The 17,260-nt window shown below is 38.6% G+C and overlaps 1 protein-coding gene across 1 annotated transcript in view; it reads left to right on the plus strand.

Annotated features, from left to right (window-relative positions):
- Positions 1-17,260, plus strand: part of bora (bora aurora kinase A activator) — a 161,963-nt gene that overhangs the window by 125,553 nt on the left and 19,150 nt on the right. The window contains exon 8 of the mRNA XM_065295801.1: positions 13,253-13,854. Within this exon, the coding sequence (XP_065151873.1) occupies positions 13,253-13,854 (602 nt within the window). The remainder of the gene's footprint in view (positions 1-13,252; positions 13,855-17,260) is intronic.

The raw sequence follows: 17,260 nt of genomic DNA on the forward strand, positions 1-17,260 counted from the left end.
TTGTACCTTTAGGGGTACAATGGCTTGTCACCGGGGCTGTACCCTCAAGTGTACAGTTTTTGTACCCTTGGCAGAGGGTACAAATATGTACCCTTGTGATTTGTACCTTAAGAGACCAATTTTGTACCTCTGGTGACAATTTTGTACCTTTATTTAACAGTACAAAAATGGACCCTTCAAAAAGGGTACAATATTGGCTTTGACAGGGTACACTCATTAACTATGGTTTTAAAACTTATACATATATCTCAGGCCTAGTCCACACGGACACGGGTATATTTATAACCGGAGTTTTCCCTAAAAAAAATCCCGTCCACACATGCTCTGTTTAAATGAAATCTCCATCCACACGATAAAGCAAAAGCACGCTATCAAGCGCTGTCAAGAGCATGCCACACCAGCAGGCGGCGATATAACCCAAATCGTAAAGCCGCCTTGGCCAATGAGAGAAGCCTAACAAACAGTTATTACCGGTTCCGGTAGGATAACAATATGACGCACAGAGGAAAGGGAGATTCATATGTTTGGAAATGTGTCCCGTGTCTGATCAACTTGAAGAGACTGATGGCAGCAATTTGGGTCCCTCAGTTGTGAAGGAGAGGAGAGCTCTACTTAATGTATGTATCCTTATTCATTGAGCATTAAGAAGTGCATTTGTTTATAAAAGTAGAATGTAAAATAACTCTATATACAAGAAATGTAATTGTAAGTAGAAGCCCTGCATTCAAAATCGTAAAAGTGCATATAAGCATATGTGACCAGTCACGGAAAGTAGGGACACAAGTCGGATCTGGGGCATTTTGAGTTATTCATAGATTCTGAAAGTGCAGTTTCTAAGCTTTCTAACGATATGTAACACATGGAAATCTGATAAGATTTGGAGAAGTTGTGGTCATTTGAATGTAACACATTCAAGAAAGAGAATGCTGAGAAATTTGAGAAAGAAAAAAGTTAACACTTTCCCTTTTCCCTGGCTGGAGAGACAATAAGGCTCATTTACATCTCATTTAGCTAAGCCATACCCCCTGTAAAGCCGTTTTGAGATACGTTCTAGCATCATATGTAGTATTTTATTACAGAAGTCCGAATGAACAACATGCAAAAATAAACAGGACTTTTACCTTTGTGGGGATCACAAGTCGAATCCAGTCTGTTTCAGATGTGTGAATCATCCAATGATTTTTGTCCAGAAATGCGTATAATCCGTGAAATATATAGTCTATTGTTTACATCAGAACTTCTGGTAATACAATATAATATACAATTTGAGGACTATTTACATCGTAACATGTAAGGGTATATCAGATTACACTCCGGTATTTGCGTTCCGTTAAACACATGAACCCGCCTTCAAATTTTGTATTTAAAATAGGGTCTCTGTGCAACTTATGAGTTTGACTTCATGCTGCGCTGCAAGACGTCAAAGTACAGCGAGAGTGAGTCAAAATTAAACTACTCCCTAAGATTTCTTGAAGAGCTCTCGCGGTACTTTGACGTCATCCGACTGCGGCGCCCCATAAAGTCAGTGACGCGGCTGACGTACAATGCGGCTGACTGTTATTTGTTCCGCCCCAGCTTCTTTTATCTTTCTTTTGTTTTGTGCGCCCGAGCTTCATTTACAGTCTGGGGAGACGCACGCTATAAGTTTGAAAAAATAAATAAAACTAAGCAAACATGTCTGAGGAACAGGGCAGCCGCGTCACTACAAGTCACGTGACTTCACGCTCGAGCCGGAAGAGAAGACAATGCTGAATAAAGTCGTAATTCTTGCTATTTTTGGACCAAACTGTATTTTCGATTCTTCACCACAATCTCACTGACCCACTGATGTCACATGGACTACTTTGATGATGTTTTTATTACCTTTCTGTACATGGAAGCCGTACATAGATTTTCAATGGAGGAAACAGAAAGCTCTCTGACTAAATCTAAAGTTAAAACATCTTAAACTGTGTTCCGAAGATGAACGGAGGTCTTCCGAGTTTAGAACGACATACGGGTAAGTCATTAATGACATTATTTTCAGTTTAGGGCGAACTATCCTTATTCAGTAGTCACGCTGTTCCCTTTGGGGGCGGGGGCAAAAACACAAGCTTATCCAGTATGTAAATATACACACAGACAATGACGCCCCCCGCTGCACGCTAGAATCTCTGGAAAAACAAGCCTATTTCAACCGCAAAATGTACGCTTTTAAATATACATAAACTGCTATATCAAACATGGAGAGGCTTCACAAATTTTGAAAAAAAAAATTTGATTCTCATTTTCTCGAAACTTGTGCTGCCGACTTGTGTCCCTGGTTTCCGTGACGGGTCACATATGTTTAAACAAAAGCAGACTAAAAAAAGACTAAGTACCAAAAGAAAAAATGCTCAATTAATTTGATAAAAATATATATTTCATTACTAATAACTTATGAATGTGTTAATGTGTTCATCATGTTAATGTTGCTAAAAGGGATAGTTCACCTAAAAATGAAAATTCTGTCATCATTTACTCACTCTCATGTTGTTACAAACCCATATACATTTCTTTGTTCTGATGAACACAAAGGAAGATATTTTGATAAATGTTTGTAACCAAACCGTTCGTCGGCCCCATTGACTTCCATAGTAGGAAAAAATAATACTATGGAAGTAAATGGGGTCCACGAACGGTTTGGTTACAAACATTTCTTAAAATATTTTCCTTTATGTTCATCAGAACAAAGAAATTTATACAGATTTGTAACAACATGAGAGTGATTACATGAGTAATTGATAAGTGCTTTAGATACTGGCAGACAGTACAGATTATGTAAAACTGCAGTACTACACATTGGAAATACTCAAAACATAAGTTACACAAATCTGTACTTAAAGGCACACAAGGCAAGTCTGAGTATTATTTCTCTACTAGCTCCCCCTAGTGTCTGGGAGTAAATGCGTTCTATATCTAAGACTATACGAGACTGAAGGACACCGGGTCGGATACAGCGAACTTGCAAGTGGGGTATTCTTCCTACAGACGGTAGGGGCGGGCAAGAGAGTCTTCATTCGTCATGTAATGAGTCATTTAACCATATACCGACTTACGAAGATGATTTAACAACATAAAAATGCTGCCTTGTGTCCCTTTAAGTATGTAATTAGCTTCAGGGCTCGACATTAAGGTTTGTCCGCTTGTCCGGGACAAGTGGATTTTTTGTAGGACAAGTGTAAGAGAAAATTAGTTGTCCGACTGGACAATTTTTAAACAATGTTACTTAACGTTATGTGCCGTTAATGACAGAGCAGAATGCGCAGCGCAAACAACGAGCAGAATATTGAACAGAGAGCGTTGCGCGCCGATGCGCACACACGTTGACTGTTTTTGTTACTAAACACGCTGCGCGCGCTGCGTATTAAACCTGATCGATGAACACGGAGGGGTGGGAGTCGCGGGACGGCATGGAGTGGAGAGTGATGTTTCTTCAGGCTCCGGCGTGAATATAAATGACAGCCACTTCAACCGCGTTTTCATCACTGTGTGTCAAAAAAGCCGATTTAAGTCCGTATTTTATCTCTTCTAAAGTTTGGTAAAAACACATAATGGGCTTAAAATCTTGTTTAAGAATCTGTTTTATAATGAGAATCTCTCTTTCAGCGCGCCTATGTTTATGCGCCATCTGACAGAGTTCGTCACTGTACATTAAAAATCCCACACAAACATTACAGCGTAAATGCTAGGTTTAAGATTTATTTTATATATAACAGATAATCTATGTACATTTACCCTAATAAGTTTTTTAAACATGGTAATGTTTTAATGTTTTGCTTTGGTGTTTTAATGTCAGACAATTATTGAAATGTGGGAAAAATGAAGAGAAAGGCAGCAGATATAGCATCCTTCTTCAAAAAGAGTAGCAAGAAGCAGCCAAATTAATCTTAGTAAAATACATTTCAGTGGCCTACAAAATTCATGTGATTTTCTGGTCTCTATAGTTTTTTTCAGCAATGGGAGATATAAATTCTGGTTTCAAAGTAAACTTCAAAAGTTTATTTGATTAAATAGTTTAAAACTATAAGGTTGAATTATGATTATAAATTGTATGTTAATCTCAATTCATTTGAATTAAAATTAAAGTATTGTAGCAATTGTATGTTAAACATTATTCTGATTAACACACCTATAATACTTATTTTAAGGTTGGATGATAGAGATTTTATGTGCCACCCCAGAGTAACTGCTGGCCCCTGCCTGGCCACCCCTATGAAAAATCCCTTGCTCCGCCACTGATTAGCAAAACACAAAAAATACATTATATTATAAATCTTTACCCGGACAAGTGACTTTTGTGCATGGACAAGTGAAACACAAATTTACTTGTGAAGACATCCAGATGAAAAAAAGAATTCTGGACATGATGGAGACCTCAGAAAAGCAAGCATCTGAAAATTTCAGAAAATTGTCTAACAGTCTTGACAGTCTGACGAGCTCAATTGCAGATGGGTTTTCACTGCTCAGACAAGTTATAATGCAACCCCCACAACCATTCAACATGTCACCATACCAATCCATGGGTCCTTATGGAAACGTGTATGCATCTGCACCACCACCCAATACTATACCTGTCAGGTTTCCGGGCAACACATTTTCACTCCACACCAGAGTATGTGAGCGGAGTGGAGTGGAAAGAATTTGCGCTCCGCGCTCAAAGCATTTCATAATTACTCCGCTCAAGCTCCGCTCTGGGTATACAATTTTCCGCTCCTCGCTCACTTCCTGCGCCGTCCTTACTTACGAATCGCTCCGTTTTCGCTCTACGCCAATTTTTTTTTTTTTAAACAACAACGAATATGCAGTACTAAGAGAAGAACATCATATACTTTATTGGAATTTGAAACAGTAGCTAATATTAGCCGAAATTAGGCTATTATTTAGCTAACTTTTAAACAAAGCAAAACAAAAAATGTGTTGAAATTAAATAAATGATTAAATGAAAAACCTCATATAAAATAAATTATCAAACGAAAAAAATTACATTAAATAAAAGAAATAAATCACAAACTAAAATATTAATTTAGACAAATAGCCAAACGAAAAAATATAGATATAGTCTACTGCCTTCACTTTAAGCCAACTTTTATATTAATACTAGAACTATTCTGAATCTAAACAAAACAAATGCTGGCTGGTTGAACACATTTTTTATTAAAGCTATATCTCCAATGCTGTATTCACTTTAAGAAAAACAAGCTTTTGCCGAGTCGCAGGTGCCAAGCACTTGCCCTGAGAGTGTGCACGCAATTTATATCTCTTCAATCACTTCCATGCAATTGTTCTATATTTCCCGAAGTGTGTATGCGCTCAGACTGCGTCCTCTTGTGCATTCGCAAATCCATCAGCCCTCGCGCGCTCTCTGGAAGGTGGTGCTTTGGTCCGCAATGCTCCGCTGATCGCGCGCGCTTCTCAACAAATGGTCTCTTTGCGTTGCGCTTGGTGCAGAGTGCTCATGGGAGTTGTAGTTTCCCAGTGTCGCGTATATAAATGTTTGTGAAAGTACTAGTAAGACAACAATACAAATGCAAACGAATGCAAAATATGTTAAGAAACATTTTAAGTCCCACTCCATTTTTATTCACAGTGGTTTGGTCCGGAGTCTGACGAGTCCTGACTCGTAATTGAGAGATAGTGGCGCGTTTTCGGAGCGAGAGAACATCACAACGCTCCGACATAAAAAAAAAACGCTCCTCGTTCCTGGCAAAATTACGCCACTCCACTCCTCGCTCCGCTCCCACTCTGCACCGCTCACATACTCTGCTCCACACTACACCTGCCACATTTCCACCCAGCACTACACCTGCCACATTTCCACCCAGCACTACACCTGCCACATTTCCACCCAGCACTACCTCACCTGTGCAGGGATTCTGATCATTTTCATTCACGCAAGAACTTTTCCAGGATGACATTTGAAGTTCTTGACAAAAAGCTGTTGTTTGAGCTGCATCTTTATATTTAATATTTACTTTATTTTTTATTATATTTTCACTTTGTGTTCAAAGACTGTTGAATTAAGTTTGTAGCTTGAAAGCTTTTCAGTAAAGGAAGCCTGCCTACTTTAAAGTTATGAGGTCTGGTCATGCCAGTAGCTCATTCAGTGTTGACACTGGTACTGCTCCTGAAGTTAATTTGTTAAATTGTGCTGAAACAGTACTCAGGCAGATTGTTTTTTTATTTTTCGCAACAATGTTAAGAATATATTTAATAAAAAAGAAAATTGTATATGTCTGGTTGTTTATTTAACATAAGACAATACTGTGACCTGTAGATGCTGTAAACTCACACATTTTGGTATAAACTCAAATTGTCATATAAAATTGCCTTAATTTATATCCTGCAACAAAACAAAGACAATACTGTGACCTGTAGATTCTGTAAACTCACACATTTTGGTGTAAACTCAAATTGTCATATAAAATTCTCTTTATGTATATCCTGCAACAAAACAAAGACAGTACTGTGACATGTAGATTCTGTAAACTCAAATTTTCATATAAAATTGCCTTAACATATTTCCTGCAACAAAACAACAACTTTTAACTTAAGGCCCTTAAAAGTTTGTCACGTGTTCACGATTACACTTTACACGATAACCTTAGCAGGTTTGACTGGCATGTAACACACCCTCATGTACTAGGCAGAGAAGTGGCCAACAGATAGAAGTCCCTTTTATGGATCAAGAAATTCAGTAAGAACTCTCCTGACCATTTTCCCTTCTGCTGTGATACAGTCAGCTCTGAAATAAGTCTGTGTGTCTGGCTGGTTGTCCTTGTCATGCTGAATTGCCTCATTGACACATCGCCCTTCTCAATGCTCCAAATCGTGCTTTTTGTCTGACAAAGGCGCATTCAATAACCATTTTGGCTCGACATATGAAGAGTCCAAAATACTGTTCCTGAACAGTGCTTCCCCCATTTGCATACTCCTTCATCAGGTAGGGAAGCAAAGGATACGCTGGGTCCCCAAGAAGAAAAACTGGAATAGGCTCCTCATGTTCTAATATTTGTTTTTTTGAGGAGGGGATTGTGCCATTTTTCAAATGTGTGTTCAGCATCGAATATGCAAACATACGTGTGCGTCATGGACACTACCTGGCCATTTGACAACGACATCTATAAATGAATATTTGTAGTCACATGTGGCTTGTATGTTAAGAGAAAACCTCCCCTTTCTGTTCAAGTAATCCATAGCATTTGTAGATGGCTGTTTTATTTCGACATGGGTCCCATCCACGGCATCAAAGCACTGAGGAATGCCGTGGGCTCAGTGAAACCCCTCTACAAGTTCCTTTACTTTGGACTCAGTGACAGGTAACTGTATATACACAGGGCCCAAGTGGACAGTAATTGCTTCACATACATGCCTTACTATTTTCGACACCACCTGTCTTGATAATCCAAAGGCGTTTGCCATCTTCCGTAATCTCCCCTCGTCTGCTAAATAGTACAGTGTGCAGGCGACTTTTTTGACAACACTGACAGGCGATCTCATTACAGTTGTCTGCCCTTCAATGTGCGGGCGAAGCAACTCACTCAAAGCCAACAGCGATGTCCTCGACAAACGAAAACTCTATCTCCATTCTTCAGCAACAACCACTTCGTTCTTAAAACTGTCCCACCAACTAGAGGTTCGACCGGGTCTCGTCCAAAACCGGCGACGGTGGCGGCGTGGTCTGTGTCGTGGGAGTTTTGTCATTAGCAGTGCCCTACGTAGAATTGCATTCTGACGCCTCTGTTCCGCAATACAGTGATATAACTGAGCATGTATCTTTATGCATGTTACAAGCCCTATTAGCACAGCTATTATTGGGAAGATTTGGGCTACGTCCGCCATTGCACAGAAATGTCAACAGAGCAGTCAGCAACGCACAATCTGACGTCAACACAGCGGATAACGGCGCACACTCTGATGTCGCAAGGCGAAACCCCCCGGTTTTACCCTCTACACGACACCAATGTAACCGGGGTTTCTTAAAAAGCTCACCCTGGCAAGGGTTTTCAAAAATGCTCTTTTTCAGTGCCCTGATTCTGCGGTTTCGTGTGAACGAACGGCCGAACCGCGTGAAAAAAATCACGGTTATAAAAATTCCTGTGTCCGTGTGGACTAGGCCTACATCTAAGTATTGGAAACTTTAAATTATAAGTGCATGTGACTCAATATATTTGTGTTGATTTAGCCAATCGTTTAGAGTAAAGATAAATTTTTAACATTAGTATAAAAAAAATGATAACCGAAAAAGATAAGATACACAGTGAGTTTATTGAACAATCATTTATTTTACAAAAGGTTTATATAAAAAAAAAACAGAAGTGTGCTGTTCAGTCCAAATTCATAACATTAAAATCTATTACATTTACACTTTCCTTATGAAATGTATCAACCATTCATTTATGACTTTAACAGACTGTCAAAACAGGAATATTTTAAAACAAAATCAGTGTGCTGTTCCTTAAACCAAACAACATTTAGACATTTTAACAGGGCCACATCTGTCCTTGCCAAGCAGTGGGAAAACACACAAATATACATTTTGTTCAATGATAAAACTGTGGTGTACTCACAGCATAATATGTAAATGAATAGGTCCATATGGAGTAACATTTCTTTAGTTCTTCTTGTGTTAATGACGAGTGGTAGAGGATAGTCAGTCAGCCTCCTTAATGGTAAAGATCGAAAACTGCTCTGGGCAAGTTCATACTTATCTGTGAGAAACCCAAAAATATGAATACATTTTCCACTGACAGAACTGTGGTATACTCAAACAACATAATAAATTAATTAATAAATGTGGTAACGTTACCTTAAAAGGTTTCTGTGTGAATGACTGTTTGGTGGCGAGTAGACACTCATTCAGTCAATCTCCCCCCTGACTGAGAGATTCAAACTTGCGCGGGAAACGTTTGCACTAAAACTATTAGAAAACACACATAAATATAAATTAATTTTCCACTTACAGAACTGTGGTGTACTCAAACAACATAATAAATAAATTAATAAATGTGGTAACGTTACCTTTAAAAGGTTTCTGGGTAAATGACTGTTCGGTGGCGAGTAGAGAGTCAGTCTCCCCCCTGAACTGAGAGAGATTTAAACTTGCGCGGGAAACGTTTGCACCAAAACTGTGAGAAAACACACATAAATATGAATTAATTTTCCACTTAACAGAGCTGGGGTGTACTTAACATAATAAATAAATTAATAAGCGTGGTAACGTTACCTTTTAAAAGGTCTTGAATGACTGTTAGGTTGAGGACAGACAGACAGTCAGTTAACGTTAGTTCTTACTGAGAGAGAAACACATAAATATTAATTAATTTTCCACTTACAGAACTGTGGTGTACTCACACAACATAATAAATGAATGAATAAACGTGGTAACGTTACCTTTTAAAAGGTCTTGAATGACTGTTTGGTTGAGAGCAGACAGACAGACAGTCAGTTAACGTTAGTCCTTACTGAGAAACACATAAATATGAATTTATGTTCCACTTACATAACTGTGCTGTACTCACACAACATAATAAATACATTAATAAATGTGGTAACGTTACCTTTAAAAGGTTTCTGGGTAAATTACTGTTTGGTGGCGAGTAGTCAGTCAGTCAGTCAATCTCCCCCCTGACTGAGAGATTCAAACTTGCACAGGAAACGTTTGCGCTTAACTGTGAGAAAACACACATAAATATGAATAATTTTTCCACTTACAGAACTGTGGTGTAATTAATGCACATTAACTTGCTCATAAAAATGAGTCTGAGGCAATAGTGCTGTGTCAATGTCGCGTTGTCTCGTCGTATACAACTTTACACAAATTACCTTAACCGAATCAGTATTAAAATGAAGAGTCACGAAAAAAAGAATTTTTAAAGTTTAAAAATGCTTTAAAGACGATGGAGTTTCCAGTGCTTACCTGTTAATGTTCTTCATGTCTGTCATGTCATCCTGTTGCTCCTGCTTTGCCTCTGTGAAACTCCGACTGTGAGATGAGGGATGGGCGCGTGTCAAAATAAAAGCGCGTTTCTTCCGGTGTGTGTGTGTGTGTGTGTGTGTGTGTGTGTGTGTGTGTGAGGGATTCAGTTATTCAGTATTTATTCAGTTTAAGTTATGTTTAATCAAGTGCAGTTTTTGAGTTCATGTCACAGTTTTTATTAAGTGAAATTTTTTTTTTAAATTACAATTTAAAATGACAATTTAAAATTAAACACACTAATGAACAGAAGAAAACTAACACTACTTCAAGACCCATGTGCCCAACTAAAGGAAACAAAAATTGATACTTAGTGATGCACCGATGTGAAAATTGTGGCCAATACCGATAACCGATATGACCCTTGTCTGTTATGGCCGATACCGATATTTGCCGATGCCGATATCTCTGTATAGAAAACACATTTTAATGATAATCAAATAAAGAGCTATTTTCCAAAACACTTTTTTTACTTTTGTAATTTATTTCCAGAAATGACTGATTGGGCACCTTTACCCATGTGCAAAATGTCATCAATTAGCTGATTTCACATATTCTTTGTAAGCTTCGGGGTGCTTATTTTTTAAGTGGGTGATCAAATTGGTTGTGTCTAACAATTTTGCCCGAACTCCCCCTTGCATCACCCGGCCCACACTCTAATTGCATACAGCAGCAGGGGTGTCCAGACTTTTTTGTGTGGTGATCTACTTTTAAAATGATAAAGCCGACAAGATCTACATGCTAAAAAACACTTTAAATGAGTGGACTACACTGCATATATCTCTACATTGGATTTAGGGCTGTCACCATTACTCTATTTTTTTGACACACACACCGGGCGCGTGCATCAGCTGCATGAAGGCAAGGATGAGATTGCATCCTGGTAAATCAAATTTCGGAAGTTTACACGACTAAGCTGTCGGGCAGGCATAAAATTTATAAAAACACATTTGAGAAGAAAGGCACAGCAACTCAAAAAGACTTATGCGTTTCACAATTACTCTAAGACAGTGGTGTCCAGACTTTTAGCCGACAAGTTCTACATGCTAAAAACACTTTAAATGCGTGGACTATACTGCATATATCTCCACATTGGATTTAGGGCTGTCACCATTACCCTATTTTTTTGAGGAGTTTAAGAATAATCCTGGAGTACATGTCGAGTACTATTTAAAATAGCGGAGATACGGTTTAGTGAAACAAACTAGTATTAGAAGCATATAAATCAGCACAACGCTGCCGCTCTCTCTCCCTCGTTCGCGGGCACAAACCCTGGGCGCGTGTATCAGTGACTGCAAGAATGTGATGCGATTGCATTCTGGTAAATTTCGGAAGTTTACACGACTGAGCTGCAGCGGGCAGGCATAAGAATTATAAAAACACATTTGAGAAGAAAGGCACAGCAACTCAAAAAGACTTAGGTGTTTCACAATTACTCTTGGAGGCATGGAGCAGCATGAGGATACAGAGTTAACTTATATGCGATCTACCTGCATTGCCTTTGCGATCGCGATCGACGTATTGGACACCCCTGTCACACAGCATAGCGAGGATCTTCTTCAGACACTTCAGACACAAGAACGACCAGGCAGACGACAGAACCTGCTTCAGCACATGTGTAACTTGCGCTCGTGCATAAACAAACATACTCGCCCCCACACTCGCGTCTCCTACACACACGTGAAATACACTGGAATAATTATCGGCCTGTTCACATCGGCCTTATTTTGACATCGGAACAAAAAAGGACCATATCGGCCGATATTATATCGGTGGCCAATATATCGTGCACTACTAGATACAATGGTTACTTACTTTATTGACCAGATTTACAGCAGTTGTCTAGAAAAAAAAAAAAAAAACAAAACAATTGGCAATAGGCTGTCTATTAACATTGTACCTTATCCTTTAAAAGAAATGGTACATATATGTACCTTTTAATGCATGGGAACAAATATGTACCTTTTTGACCCTTAACTCTTTCACCGCCAGCGATTTTTAAAAAAAAAAAAAAAGTTGCCAGCCAGCGTTTTTCATGATTTTCACCAAAGTTTAATGCCTTCCAGAAAATGTTCTTCTTTAAATATATAAACATACAATATAACAAATGAAAGAACAGACCCTCTGCTTTCAAACAAAAAAAACGTTTCATCCTACCTTTAGTGGTTCTTTTGCAATCAGCTTTTGAATATGGGTAGGTTTTTGCAAAAACACCATATTTTGAGCAAAAAGCAGAGATAATTCCATTTTTGTGACGGACTTTTCATAGAGATCCGATTCAGAGCGATCTTTAAAACAGACACGGACATGCAGCAGCTTGCCATAGGGCAATACTTCCGGTTTTAAAAAGTTGCGGAAGGGCGCCACCTGGTGGATAATAGCGGTATTGCAGAAAGACGGAAAATCTCGTCATTGGCGGGGAAGCGTTTTCTCTTAATTGACGAGATATCTCGTCAATGGCGGGGAAAGAGTTAAAAAGGTACATGCATGTACCTCAAGGTCCAAAAATGAGCCCTATGGGGTACTTTTGTGTAGATTGTACCTTGGGGAACAGAAATTGACTCCTAGTGTACCCCTATTTCTGACAGTGTACCTAGACACTCAGGAATCTCTGGTAATGAGAAAGCAGAAATAAATCCTGATGTTGGGAAAAGCATCAATTCATTTTTGAGAATAGATGGGATCAATTCATTTGCACAAAATGTCAGATAGAACATTCAAAAATCAAACACACATTTTTACTCTCAGGAGAATGTCCGAATCTACTTTTAAATATATTCTACTGGATTGTGTTTTACTGTGTTTCTTCCATCCCTGTAAGGGCCCCCTGTTGTTTCGGTCTTTAATCAAGTAAATCCACACAGTTTAACTTTTTAACAAAATTAATTAACTTTAATTTTAACTTATTTTTTTTATTTTTTTATTTAGTTTTACTCTATACAATTAAACTCTACTCTCGCCATGAACATAGCCATTAAAGCTGGCATGGTGGAAAGAAAGTGAGAAAGGCAGAGAAAGGAAGAGAAAGTGAGAAGGAGAGAAAGGGAAAGAAAGTGAGAAAGGGAAAGAAAGATTGGTGAAAGATTATTTTTAACAACATAATTAAATATGTTTTGTGTGACACATGCCTGTGCAGTTTGTTTAGTAAATGTCACATTGTAATTAAGCATTTGCAAAAAGATTATTTTAAATTAGACTGTAAAATCAATGTTGAATTTAATGACAAACCTGCTCAGCTACACTTTTCTTTTATTATAGGTGAAAGGAAAAAGTTATCGTTTCTGTCCCCCGTAAATGGTCCTATGGGAAGCTCAGATCTGAATATAAATCAGTGTGGAGAAAGCCCATACGTGGAAGGCTGTTCTCCTATTCGCAGCTGCTCCCCCCTTCAATCTCAACGTAGAAACGGAGGCTGCATGTGGGCCTCACCTACCCTTATTTCTCCTATCCTCCACCCAACCCTACAGGACAAGCAGAATGTCCATCCTAATGAAGCTTTGCCTACATCTTTGGACCTAGACATCAGTTTAGCAGGGCATCATGATTACAGAAAAGGGCTTCAAGCTTTGGTGAGTGAGTGTAACACTTCTCTGGCTGTCTCAGTGCATATGGATCAAGATGAGCTGGTGGTAAAGAAAATTGGAGCAATTTTTGAGATTGATAGGAAAAGTGAAGATGAGGAGGATATAAACAGTAGAAGTGGAGAGGATTTCTGTGGGTGGATTCCTGAAGAGGAAACTGCATCACCAGTCAGACTGACCAGCTCTCGGAGAGGCAACATGCCTAATGCTGAGAGCACGCATATGTTTGTATCCCTGCTAGCAGAAGGGAACGTCTCACCATATGACGTTAGCATGCAGGTTAGTATGTGTGCTGTTAGTTGACCAATACACCAGCTGTTATTTTAATATATTAAATTTGTTTAAACATGCCTAACTGGTGTAGTTGACATAAAACATTAAGCAGGTGATTACAGCTGGTTCTTTACTTGTGATATTCAGCATCGTCAAAAGGCCAGTTAACACTGATCAAAAAATGCCAACAAACACAAAGAAACTAATTAACACTGATCAAAAAAAAAAAAAAAATGTGAACAACCTTTGCCTATATTTCTTTACTCGCCCTCAAGCCATCCAAGGTGTGTGTGACTTTGTTCTTTCAGCCAAACACACTGTGTTGTTAAGTAATATTCTGGCTCTTTTCAGCATTATTATGGCATTGGATAGTGCCTTTTTATAGCATGAAAAATATTAATATAAATTTAATTGAAATTACGTTTTATTATTCTGTGCAAAAATATCTGAGCTTGGCTAGCTAAAACATAGATCGTCTATTCATGAATATCAGCTGACCTCACTCACATCTCAAACTTGTCTTTTGAGTACTGAAGTGGTCGCGAAAGAACTAGAAGCTATGCCTTTAATATGTTGTGAGCATCAAAATCTGTATTTTTACAACACTAAGAAGGCTCGACACAACATGATACTTTGCTCGAAGTATCACATGTGTCTCTACATGTGAACTCGAGCATTGAGAACACTGTTTGTGAACACAGAGTTTACTAAAAAGAAGGTTTTGAACAACTGACTTTGGTTGTTTCGTTGTCCGCTAGCCGCCATCTTGCCAGTCAAGATGTATTGATCTCAAAATGCGACGTAAGGAGGGAAGAGAGTAAAGATGGATAGCTCCTAAAGCATAGTTCCATATACAGTCTTGTTCAAAATAATAGCAGTACAATGTGACTAACCAGAATAATCAAGGTTTTTAGTATATTTTTTATTGCTACGTGGCAAACAAGTTACCAGTAGGTTCAGTAGATTCTCAGAAAACAAATGAGACCCAGCATTCATGATATGCACGCTCTTAAGGCTGTGCAATTGGGCAATTAGTTGAATTAGTTGAAAGGGGTGTGTTCAAAAAAATAGCAGTGTGGCATTCAATCACTGAGAAATCAATTTTGTGAAGAAACAGGTGTGAATCAGGTGGCCCCTATTTAAGGATGAAGCCAACACTTGTTGAACATGCATTTGAAAGCTGAGGAAAATGGGTCGTTCAAGACATTGTTCAGAAGAACAGCGTACTTTGATTAAAAAGTTGATTGGAGAGGGGAAAACCTATAAAGAGTTGCAAAAAATGATAGGCTGTTCAGCTAAAATGATCTCCAATGCCTTAAAATGGAGAGCAAAACCAGAGAGACGTGGAAGAAAACGGAAGACAACCATCAAAATGGATAGAAGAATAACCAGAATGGCAAAGGCTCAGCCAATGATCACCTCCAGGATGATCAAAGACAGTCTGGAGTTACCTGTAAGTACTGTGACCGTTAGAAGACGTCTGTGTGAAGCTAATCTATTTTCAAGAATCCCCCGCAAAGTCCCTCTGTTAAAAAAAGGCATGTGCAGAAGAGGTTACAATTTGCCAAAGAACACATCAACTGGCCTAAAGAGAAATGGAGGAACATTTTGTGGACTGATGAGAGTAAAATTGTTCTTTTTGGGTCCAAGGGCCACAGGCTGTTTGTGAGACGACCCCCAAACTCTGAATTCAAGCCACAGTAGACAGTGAAGACAGTGAAGCATGGAGGTGCAAGCATCATGATATGGGCATGTTTCTCCTACTATGGTATTGGGCCTATTTATCGCATACCAGGGATCATGGATCAGTTTGCATATGTTAAAATACTTGAAGAGATCATGTTACCCTATGCTGAAGAAGACATGCCCTTGAAATGGTTGTTTCAACAAGACAATGACCCAAAACACACTAGTAAACGGGCAAAGTCTTGGTTCCAAACCAACAAAATTAATGTTATGGAGTGGCCAGCCCAATCTCCAGACCTTAATCCAATTGAGAACTTGTGGGGTGATATCAAAAATGCTGTTTCTGAAGCAAACCCAAGAAATGTGAATGAATTGTTAAAGAATCATGGAGTGGAATAACAGCTGAGAGGTGCCACAAGTTGGTTGACTCCATGCCACACAGATGTCAAGCAGTTTTAAAAAACTGTGGTCATACAACTAAATATTAGTTTAGTGATTCACAGGATTGCTAAATCCCAGAAATAAAATGTTACACTGCTATTTTTTTGAACACACCCCTTTCAACTAATTGCCCAATAGCACAGCCTTAAGAGCGTGCATATCATGAATGCTGGGTCTTGTTTGTTTTCTGAGAATCTACTGAACCTACTGGTAACTTCTTTGCCACGTAGCAATAAAAAATATACTAAAAACCTTGATTATTCTGGTTAGTCACATTGTACTGCTATTATTTTGAACAAGACTGTAAATGCACGGATAATTCTTTGTTTTGTCATTAGTGAAAAACAATGTTAACCTTCTAGTTGAAAAAGGAGCCTCATACATTATGAGATTCATTCATTCGCATTCGGAAATTGATTCTTTATGTCTGGCAAAGATGGTGAGTGGACACCATAACAGCCAAAGTCAGTTGTTCAAAACCTTTCTTTTTAGTAAACTCTGTGTACACAAACAATGTTCTCAATGCTCACGTTCATGTGTAGAGATCCAGGTGATACTTTGAGCAAAGTTTTATGTTGTGTCGTGCCGCCTTAGTGTTGTAAAAATTGTGGTAGTTCGGTAGCACCGGACAGCGGCTGGAAGAACGCATCAGGGATCGAGTAGGCATCACACCCTAACCAAGATATTAAAGTAGCGTTTCTTTTCATGGCAGTTGGGGTGCAAAATGTTGTCTCGTAGCCATTTTTCTGTGTCTGTAAGAATCATATACCGTAAAATCCGTAAATCGTAGCAAGCTAGCCAATGCTTGTCAGGTACTCTGTAGGTATGCAAGATGGCGGCAGGCAACTGTAAAGATGTAAAAGGTCACATAACTGATATTCATGAATATGTTCACTTTAGGCACACAAACATATGATGATGATCATTACGATACGATACACTTTAATTGTCCCCTCGGGGAAATTTTTCTTGGGCAATAGTGTGTGCTGCATCTTCAAGGTAACACAGTTAAGAAATCGCATGTAACATCTCATGTATGGAGGGATTTTCGGGTCAGATTGTAAACTAAAAGTCTAAAAGTCTTAAACTAAAATCTAAATTTGAAACTAAAAGTCGAAGTCAAAAACTAAAAGTCGAAAACTAAAAGTCTAAATCGAAAATGAATTTGGTATTTAGGATTGGGCATTCTGTATTTAGGATTGGGGATTTTGTATTTAGGAACGGACAATTTGTATTTAGGATTGGGCAATTGGTCATTTAGCTATTGAGGATTTAGGATTGGGCA

This window comes from Paramisgurnus dabryanus, chromosome 4, assembly GCF_030506205.2.
Source record: "Paramisgurnus dabryanus chromosome 4, PD_genome_1.1, whole genome shotgun sequence".
Taxonomy (NCBI): domain Eukaryota; kingdom Metazoa; phylum Chordata; class Actinopteri; order Cypriniformes; family Cobitidae; genus Paramisgurnus; species Paramisgurnus dabryanus.